The following is a 10597-nucleotide window of genomic DNA, read 5'->3' as shown; positions in this document are numbered from 1 at the left end:
TTATTTTCATAAACAGCTTATTTCCAGAATCACTTATTTTAAGAACTTTTTATAATTCGACCACCAAACCAACCCCCCCAATTCGATTTCAGTTAGTAATAACCAAGAGTCCTTGAGAGACGATATTCGAGTTACTGTTACCGTCGTACTACAGTTTTATAAATTAACTCGTTTTTGACCCGCGCGCGACAGCGGATCAGTCGGGATTAGGGAATAAAACCAACCCATAAATCAAAAGAGCCACAACTTCTTCAAAAGCTTGGTAACTCCTGTCCTTTAATAGTGATCGAGCCTTTCCCATCAAGAACTTAGCAAGAAAACCCTTGACTCCACTCTTTGTTTCCCAATTAGACTCGATCTCTGACTTCCGTAAATGTAAGGCAGCAGCAATGATTTCAGGCTTCGGAATCTTTTCTAAACCAGTGAAAGGTAAGTGACCTCGAACAGGTAACCCAATCAATTCAGAGAATTCCTCCAAGGTGGGTACTAGCTGGTAATCGGGAAATGTAAAGCAATGATGTTCGGGATCAAAGAATTGGAACAGGACCCGTATCATGTCTTCTTCAAATTTTGAGGTAACCAAATGGAGTAGATGGCCATGCCTCTCGGTGAGTTGAGCATTTCTGGACAACTCTGATATTAATTCCTTAAGTTCAGATGGTATTGTTGAGATGTTGATCCGGATATAATTTCTGGTAGCGGGAGCCATTACCTGCAACAATAGAACAAAAATAAACTCTTCGATCCTTGAAATGATTAGTGAGAAATAATATGTTTATGATGTTTATGATGTTATGATGTCAAACATGTGGAAAACACAAACAAATCACACAATAGCCTTAGGTTTAAAGGCTTGCACGAGGTTCATAGGTGATACCCTCCCCACTGAAGTTGAGTTGGTTTAAACCTGTCTTAGAATGGTATTCGGGTTCTATGATCCTTGGAGACAACATCTAAATACGACACTCGGACGGTCGATCAAAAAATTCCTCGAGGATAACCAGCTTCGATCAATTTCAAAGCCAGTCACTTAATAGGTCACAAGTCAAGTTCAACTAAAGGTTCTAAGGCAAATTAGTGCTTGATGACATTTCGGAAGCCTAACATACTCCTTGATCGTTTTCAAGGGATGTCAGTACAGACCAAAGTGTCGCACTAACGGTGACTACCAGATCAACCATATCGGTACATGTCGTACAGTTTCCTTGGTCTATTGCCACATACTTAAGGTATCTCGAGATTCGGGCTAGAATCTTTCACACAAGTAAACTCAATTCCCAAACCTTTTGAAAAATAGACCAAACAATACAAACAATTGAAAACATCGAAGTGGTCTAAACTCTAAGGTAACCCCTTTTAAAAACATTTTATTTTTTGAAGTCCCCAGCAGAGTCGCCAGTTCTGTCGCCTCGGTTTTTGTGGAATGCGAACTGACTCTTCTTCTTTTTTTTTTTGCGTTGTGAAAATCAGAGAGTCGCCACCGACTTTTAATTTATCCAATTAAGGAAAGGTTTATAAAAGAAACAGAAAAAGACCTTAAAGAGATTTTGGGTTCGGGGGTAGGTTATACAAAGGGAAGGTGTTAGCACCCTTTGTATCCATGGTTATCCATGGGCTCTTAATTGCTTAGCTCACTTGTTTGAATCGTTTGTTTTGCTTGAAATGCTTGTATGTGGTTTTAAATATTTTTGTAAAGAATTAACTTTGTAATGATCCTTGTGCGGATGTATACAAAGTATTTATCTTTCTAAAGATGTTTTGATGGTTTGAAAAAAAGATTTTTAACTTCGTTATGATCCTTGTTTAGATATATACAAAGTGTAGTCTTTTGAAAGTTTGTTTTGGAAAAACAGTGATATGTGAGAACTTTTATTGTTTTTGATTTTTTCTTTTATTTGAGCAAGCAATTAGGAGGTATGCCCTAAGTTTGTAAGGTTCTTTCTCATTTCTTTTCTCATTTCTTTAGAAAATTTTCCTTGACTGGATACAGACAGAAGTTTGAATTTGCATTTGAAATAGTAGGATTGATTTTGAAAAGAGTAACAGAGGGATTACCCTAAGAGGTGCAAGTGTGATTGTGTTTTGTTTTCATATATGTTATCTTTGAGATTAGTGATCTAGCGCTTCAATTATTATTCTTGACATACACGCAGTTTTATATGTACAGGAATTAAAGTGCGGGAATGTAAAATGCGGAAAGTAAATCTACGCTATTTACATGAATTTGACAACCTATACACTTATCTATGAAGGACTGAAACTCACGCTCCTTCAAAGCACGCACACTGTTGGGATAGTATTTCTCCAAGAAAGCTATCTTGAAATATTGCCAATCCTTTGGAATCCCTCGGTTAGTGAAATACGTAGACTCCGTATTCCACCATCTACCTGCTGGTCCCTTCATTTTCTGAGCAGCAAAAATCACCTTCCCTTCTTCTGTGCACTGAATGGCCTGAAATATCATCTCCATGCCGTACAACCAATCATGAGCAATCACCGGATCCAAGCCACCCAAGAACTCTGGCGGATCCATCCGAAAGAAAGCACGAAAGTCAGGCCCTGCTGTAACACCCCATACATACGTTGCCTAGGATATACGTATATGGCATTAAAATGGTACTCGAAAAATCATAACATAAGCAGCGGAATAGATAATGTATAAGTACAAGTACAAAAGCCCAAACTGTCATGGACGAAATACATGAGTTCCAACTGGTACAAATACATATCCATAGTACAAAAGATGGAGATACAAAAGATCATAAACTACGACAGAACACATCGCCAAGAAACATCAACTCAAAGCTAAGTCATCTTACCCTTGCCTCGATCCTGCCTCGAACCACCTGTAAAAAGAATAATTGGAATGGGGTGAGATTACTAAATCTTAGTGAGTCTCCCTATCTTACGGGTTCACTCAGTTCTACAGGGAACATGCAATCAACGAATTCACCGAGAATCCGGGTTACCTCACGGATAGGTCCAAGTATAAACAAGGATACACCGTCAATGGAAGTCCCATAACTATCCAAGAAGGCATCAACAACAACAGGCTCAACACCATCACAAACAAGTATGCAGACCCGTACCCATGTACGAGGAATCCAGGAGTAAAATCTGCCTGTCTACCTAGGCTGCCAAACCACACCCTCGGTGGGTTACACCCGTACATCGCATCAAGAGACTTGCACAAGCACATCGCAAGACTAATCGGATACCCCTCCTAAATGGAAATCATTCGAGATGAGTTACAGCTGTGACATTGCCTAAATAGCGTCCGACCCCATCACTGTCCATACGCAGATGAGTTAACATTGAGTGAAATTACGCCATCTTGACAATACGAGCCCACCGGGCGAAAGCCTAGTGATCTTGCCTACGTGGCATCACTAGAGGTGAATCGGAAGTAATATTACCTACGTGGCATTACTTCTCCACCATACCAAGCACGCCGATATGTTAACATCGAGTGGGATACGCCCCGTAGGCCCTCACAAGCATATCGCAATGGTAGCTCAGGTGTGCAAAACATACCGAGAACGCAGATGAGTTAACGTCGAGTGGGATACGCCCCGTAGGCCCTTACAAGCACATCGCAACGGTAATGATGGAACTAAGTCCATAAACAGGACTTACCACCTAGTAGCTTAAGCTTACTCCGATTCAAGCATACACAAAACACCGAGATCACACAGCACGGTATAAGCCATCACACAGACATTCACATACGAATGTTCAACCGGAACAAACGAAATCATAAAAAAAATAATAATGCCACAATATAATCCACACAATTTGTATTTCACACATACAAGCATATCCAAGGGATTTTAGTCATATCATGGTCTTATATAATTAAAACACATATTAGAATGCCATACGAGTCACATGAGGCCTTTGATTCCGATACAAAACGAAACTGCACTCAAATGGGAGGAATATCAATTCTGCATCAGACTAGTTCGCTACAGCGAACTTCTGTTCGCTACAGCGAACTCAAACAGAAGCTAAACTTCTTCAAACCCAGGTCAGTTCGCTACAGCGAACTCCAGCGAAGCCCCGATTCGCTACAACGAAGGAAAGTTCGCTACAGCGAATAAATCAATTCAACTCCCAGGTTTATTCGCTACACAGTTCGCTACAGCGAATCATTCGCTACAGCGAATGAGAGTTCGCTGCAGCGAACTCTGCAAAATCAGCAAAAATGCAGAACGCGTTTGGGGTCCCCAAACCCCAAAATCTTATATGCAATCATTCTTGATGGAGCAATAAGACATGGTAAATGTACATACACGAATTACTACTAGAATAGAGTCTTAAACATGCATGAATAAGGATTATAGAACACATACTCTCAATCCCTTAATCCCTCACATTGACATAAACCCCAAAAGTTTCCCCAAGTCTCTATCTATGAGACTCACCTGATTAAGCTGGGGAAGAAGCTCTGAAAATCAGAAGTAGATGATGAAGGTTGATGGATCAAAGGTGCATGCAAGGCTGAAAGTTGAAGTTGGCAATGGGTCTTCCTCTCCTTCCTTCTTGTTTCACGTTTCTTCCTCTTCTACTCTCCACAATTCTGTTTTTGGCTTCTAAAAATCAGAATTGTTCCAAAACCAAACAATCCTTAAGACTTAGATAGAGTGCAAAGACTAAAGTATCCCCCAACTAAACTTTATTTACCATAATGCCACTTGGTTCCATCTCAACTAAATGAAATTCATATCATTAATCTCTTAATGAAAAAAAAATTAGAATATTACATTCTCCCCCCCTTAAATAGAATTCGTCCTCGAATTCGAAAACTTACCAGAATAAGTGAGGATACAACTCCCGCATCTCTGATTCGAGCTCCCATGTCGCTTCGTCAGGACACGACTCTTCCCACAACACCTTCACAAGAGGTATCATTTTGCTTCTCAACGACTTGCTAGCATGCTCCAAGATACGACAAGGTTTCGGTTGGAAAGAAAGATCTGGCTCTACTTCAATTGTATCTGGTAAGATAGGATGAAATGAATCAGGCACAAACTTCCGCAACTGAGATACATGGAAAACGTCATGCAGCCCGGACAATGAAGGAGGCAACGCTAACTGGTATGCGACTTCACCTATCGGTCTCATGATTTGATAAGGTCCTACGTATCTCGGGCTAAGCTTGCGCGTCTTAAACGGTCCTTTCAACCTCAACCTCGGAGTCACCTTCAAGAAAACATGATCTCCTACATCAAACTCCAACGGTCTCCTTCGTTTATCCGCATAACTCTTCTGTCGATCTTGAGCTTGTTTCATCTTATCTCGGATTAACTTAACTTTCTCCGTGGTTTCTTGAATTATCTCCGGTCCAAGGATTCCCTTCTCAACAACTTCAGACCAACACAACGGCGATCGACACTTCCTTCCATACAAGGCTTCGTATGGGGCCATACCGATACTCGCATGATAACTATTGTTATATGCAAATTCTATCAAAGGCAAGTTATCTTTCCAACTTCCACCAATTTCCAAGATACATGCCCTTAGCATATCCTCAATGGTTTGAATAGTCCTTTCTATTTGTCCATCTGTCTGGGGGTGGTTAGAAATGCTCAAGTTCAAATTTGTACCCATTTCTTGATGAAAAGCTTTCCAAAATCGGGAAGTGAACTTCGGATCTCTATCCGACACAATACTAGAAGGTACACCGTGCAATCTCACAATCTCCACTACAAAAAGCCTCACAAGGTGAGAAACCTTGTGAGTCGTCTTAACCGGCAAGAAATGCACGGACTTAGTCAAACGATCCACTATCACCCATATCGAGTCGTGCCCACCTAATACTAGTGGTAGTCCCACAATGAAGTCCATGGATATACTGTCCCATTTCCAAATAGGAATATCCAATGGTTGCAACATACCATCGGGCCTTTGGTGCTCTATTTTCACTTGTTGGCAAATCACGCACTGCTCTACATAATCAACCACATCTCTCTTCATACCAGGCCACCAAAAATTTCCTTTCAAGTCTTGATACATCTTGGTCGATCCGGGATGGATGGTGAATTTGCTCTTGTGAGCCTCGTCTAGAATTAACCTCCTTAACTCCGCATCATTTGGCACACACATCCTTCGTCCAAAAAGAATGAGTCCATCAGATGTACGAACGAAATCAGGAAGGTTTGCTTTAGCCAGCAATTCTACATCATTCCACTGTGCTTGACGGATCCTTTCCCGCAACTCATTCTCAATACACAAGTTACTTATCAACACACCCGTTGGTGCCCACTCAAATTGTAAGTCCAAATTTCTAAATTTCTCCATAAGGCCAAATTCCAACATCATCAGCTCTGCAACCTTAATCTCCTTTCTACTCAAGGCATCCGCTACCTTATTAGCTTTACCGAGATGGTACTTCAAATCAAAGTCAAAGTCCTTCAAGTACTTCATCCATCTCCTTTGACGCATGTTGAGTTCCTTTTGATCAAAGAGATACTTCAAACTTTTGTGATCACTAAACATCTCAAAGTGAACTCCATACAAATAATGTCGCCACACCTTGAGCGCGAACACAATTGCAGCGAGTTCGAGGTCATGAGTAGGATAATTCTCTTCATGAGATCTCAACTGTCTAGATGCATAAGCTACAACCTGTCCATCTTGCATCAATACTCCACCCAAGCCTTTCTTAGAAGCATCACAGAACACTTCGTAAGATCGGTTTGGATATGGAATCACCAACACTGGAGCAGTAGTCAGTTTCTCCTTGAGTTTCTGAAAACTCTTCTCACATTCTGAATTCCATTAGAATGAAACTTCCTTCCTTGTAAGCCTAGTTAAAGGTAATGCCAATTTGGAAAAGCCCATAATGAACCTCCGATAGTAACCTACCAAGCCTAGGAAACTACGGACCTCAGTTGCATTCTTGGGTCGTTCCCAATTTACCACTGCTTCTACCTTTGAAGGGTCTACAGCCACGCCGCCACCAGATATGACATGTCCAAGAAACTTAACTTCGGACATCCAGAACTCACACTTGCTAAACTTCGCAAACAACTGTTTTTCTCTGAGAACCGACAACACAATCCTCAAATGCTCCATGTGCTCTTCCATAGTCCGTGAGTATATCAATATGTCGTCTATAAAGATTACCACGAACTGATCCAAATATGGTTGAAACACCTGGTTCATGTAATCCATAAAGACAGCAGGAGCATTGGTTACCCCGAATGGCATAACCAAAAACTCATAATGACCGTATCTCGTCCTAAAAGCAGTCTTAGATACATCCGAACTCTTAACCCGAATCTGATGATATCCCGACCTTAGGTCAATCTTCGAGAACACACAGGCTCCTTTCAATTGATCCAGGAGGTCATCAATCCGCGGTAGAGGATACTTGTTCTTTATGGTTACCTTGTTCAGCTAACGATAGTCGATGCACAAACGCATACTACCATCCTTCTTCTTCACTAACAAGACTGGAGCTCCCCATGGAGAAACACTAGGACGAATGAAGTGTTTCGCCAACAACTCTTCTAGCTGACTCTTCAACTCTCTTAGCTCTGCAGGAGACATCCTATAAGGGGCGATCGAAACTGGAGCGGTACCCGGAACAAGATCAATAGAGAATTCAACTTCCCTCTCCGGCGGAAGAGAAGTAACATCCTCCGGAAATACATCGGAAAATTCACACACAACCGGAATCTCCAAAATACTCCTCTTATCTTTGGTGTCCGACGTAAGAACCAAAAGGAAAGACTTCCCTTGAGCAAAAAGGTAATTGATCATGTTAACTGTACCTTCAAGAAGATGTTCAATGGAATCGGTTGGTGTAGTCTCCTCAGCAGGAATGAAGATAGCCTTCTCTTTACAACCGATGTACACTGAGTTAGCTGACAACCAGTCATACCAAGTACTATATCGATCTTCTTAAGAGGTAGACAAATGAGATCAATTACGAATCTACGACCATTGAAGGTAATAGAACACTCCTTGCAAATTTCCCGAGCTTCCACCATATCGTCCGTAGCCGATGAGATAATCATAGGATTAGGAAGAAGACTCGTCTCAAAACCGAGCCTCCGCACACAAGGATATGAAATAAAAGAATGTGTCGCCCCACAATCAACTAGCACAAACAAGGGTTGATTATTGACATAACACGTACCAGCAACAAGATTGGTGTTTCCTTGAGCCTTCCTAGCGTCCAAGGTGTAAACACGGCCTTTAGTCTTTTCAGGAACATCTGGGGCTGTACACTCCCTTGCAAAATGTCCCAACTGATTGCACTTGTAACATTTCACAAGATCTGGCTTGCAATTCCTAAAGTGGTTTGCCTTGCATCTACCACATCGGGGAGGCTGAGTAGAGCGATCTCCATAGACCTGTTTCTTCATAGCTGGAGAATTACGGGGTTTCAAATGTTGTCCCGACCTTCCTTGTTCCCTAGGAACCGGCTTATTCTGTTCTCTTTCATCTTGGACTCTCTTCAATGTGTTCTCAGCAACATAGCATTGCCTCAAACACTCAGCATAGGTAGTAAACTCCCTTTGAGACACTCTGTGTACAATATCAGCATTCAACCCCATAAGGAACTGATCAATCTTCCACAACTCATCTGGTGCATAAGCTGCTTGTCTGGAATAGGCAGCCATGTCCTCAAACTTCTCAGCATATTCAGAAACCGACATGTTGCCTTGTTTGAAGGTCTGAAACTCACGCTCCTTCAAAGCACGCACACTGTTGGGATAGTATTTCTCCAGGAAAGCTGTCTTGAAATGTTGCCAATCCTTTGGAATCCCTCGGTTAGTGAAATACGTAGACTCCGTATTCCACCATCTACCTGCTGGCCCCTTCATTTTCTGAGCAGCAAAAATCACCTTCTCTTCTTCTGTGCACTGAATGGCCTGAAATATCATCTCCATGCCGTACAACCAATCATGAGCAATCACCGGATCCAAGCCACCCAAGAACTCTGGCGGATCCATCCGAAAGAAAGCACGAAAGTCAGGCCCTGCTGTAACACCCCATACATACGTTGCCTAGGATATACGTATATGGCATTAAAATGGTACTCGAAAAATCATAACATAAGCAGCGGAATAGATAATGTATAAGTACAAGTACAAAAGCCCAAACTGTCATGGACGAAATACATGAGTTCCAACTGGTACAAATACATATCCATAGGACAAAAGATGGAGATACAAAAGATCATAAACTACGACAGAACACATCGCCAAGAAACATCAACTCAAAGCTAAGTCATCTTACCCTTGCCTCGATCCTGCCTCGAACCACCTGTAAAAAGAATAATTGGAATGGGGTGAGATTACTAAATCTCAGTGAGTCTCCCTATCTTACGGGTTCACTCAGTTCTACAGGGAACATGCAATCAACGAATTCACCGAGAATCCGGGTTACCTCACGGATAGGTCCAAGTATAAACAAGGATACACCGTCAATGGAAGTCCCATAACTATCCAAGAAGGCATCAACAACAACAGGCTCAACGCCATCACAAACAAGTATGCAGACCCGTACCCATGTACGAGGAATCCAGGAGTAAAATCTGCCTGTCTACCTAGGCTGCCAAACCACACCCTCGGTGGGTTACACCCGTACATCGCATCAAGAGACTTGCACAAGCACATCGCAAGACTAATCGGATACCCCTCCTAAATGGAAATCATTCGAGATGAGTTACAGCTGTGACATTGCCTAAATAGCGTCCGACCCCATCACTGTCCATACGCAGATGAGTTAACATTGAGTGCAATTACGCCATCTTGACAATACGAGCCCACCGGGCGAAAGCCTAGTGATCTTGCCTACGTGGCATCACTAGAGGTGAATCGGAAGTAATATTACCTACGTGGCATTACTTCTCCACCATACCAAGCACGCCGATATGTTAACATCGAGTGGGATACGCCCCGTAGGCCCTCACAAGCATATCGCAATGGTAGCTCAGGTGTGCAAAACATACCGAGAACGCAGATGAGTTAACGTCGAGTGGGATACGCCCCGTAGGCCCTTACAAGCACATCGCAACGGTAATGATGGAACTAAGTCCATAAACAGGACTTACCACCTAGTAGCTTAAGCTTACTCCGATTCAAGCATACACAAAACACCGAGATCACACAGCACGGTATAAGCCATCACACAGACATTCACATACGAATGTTCAACCGGAACAAACGAAATCATAAAAAAAATAATAATGCCACAATATAATCCACACAATTTGTATTTCACACATACAAGCATATCCAAGGGATTTTAGTCATATCATGGTCTTATATAATTAAAACACATATTAGAATGCCATACGAGTCACATGAGGCCTTTGATTCCGATACAAAACGAAACTGCACTCAAATGGGAGGAATATCAATTCTGCATCAGACTAGTTCGCTACAGCGAACTTCTGTTCGCTACAGCGAACTCAAACAGAAGTTAAACTTCTTCAAACCCAGGTCAGTTCGCTACAGCGAACTCCAGCGAAGCCCCGATTCGCTACAACGAAGGAAAGTTCGCTACAGCAAATAAATCAATTCAACTCCCAGGTTTATTCGCTACACAGTTCGCTACAGCGAATCATTCGCTACAGCGA

At 42.0% G+C, this 10597-nt stretch overlaps 1 protein-coding gene across 1 annotated transcript; it reads right to left on the bottom strand.

Moving 5' to 3' along the window:
- Nucleotides 1-6780: 6780 nt before the first annotated feature.
- LOC131649629 (uncharacterized) lies at nt 6781-8966 on the bottom strand. The gene is made up of 3 exons (XM_058919381.1): nt 8147-8966; nt 7524-7871; nt 6781-7115 (listed from the first exon to the last, which is right to left on the bottom strand). Exons 1-3 carry the CDS (start codon nt 8964-8966, stop codon nt 6781-6783), a joined length of 1503 nt encoding a protein of 500 aa, XP_058775364.1.
- Nucleotides 8967-10597: the final 1631 nt, after the last annotated feature.

Source organism: Vicia villosa, linkage group LG2, assembly GCF_029867415.1.
Source record: "Vicia villosa cultivar HV-30 ecotype Madison, WI linkage group LG2, Vvil1.0, whole genome shotgun sequence".
Lineage (NCBI taxonomy): Eukaryota > Viridiplantae > Streptophyta > Magnoliopsida > Fabales > Fabaceae > Vicia > Vicia villosa.
The sequence above is the reverse complement of the archived record's forward strand: the minus strand, read 5'-3'. Positions and strand labels throughout refer to the sequence as shown.

Bases quoted from the DNA above. Each gene is read 5' to 3' on its own strand.
- LOC131649629 (XM_058919381.1), bottom strand. From the start codon at position 8,966: ATGGATCCGCCAGAGTTCTTGGGTGGCTTGGATCCGGTGATTGCTCAT. The intron at 7,872-8,146 runs GTACGTGTTATG...ACTGGTTGTCAG, and splicing joins AAACACCAATCTTGTTGCTG to CTAACTCAGTGTACATCGGT. The intron at 7,116-7,523 runs GTCAGCTAGAAG...TAATCTTTATAG, and splicing joins AGAGCTAAGAGAGTTGAAGA to ACGACATATTGATATACTCA.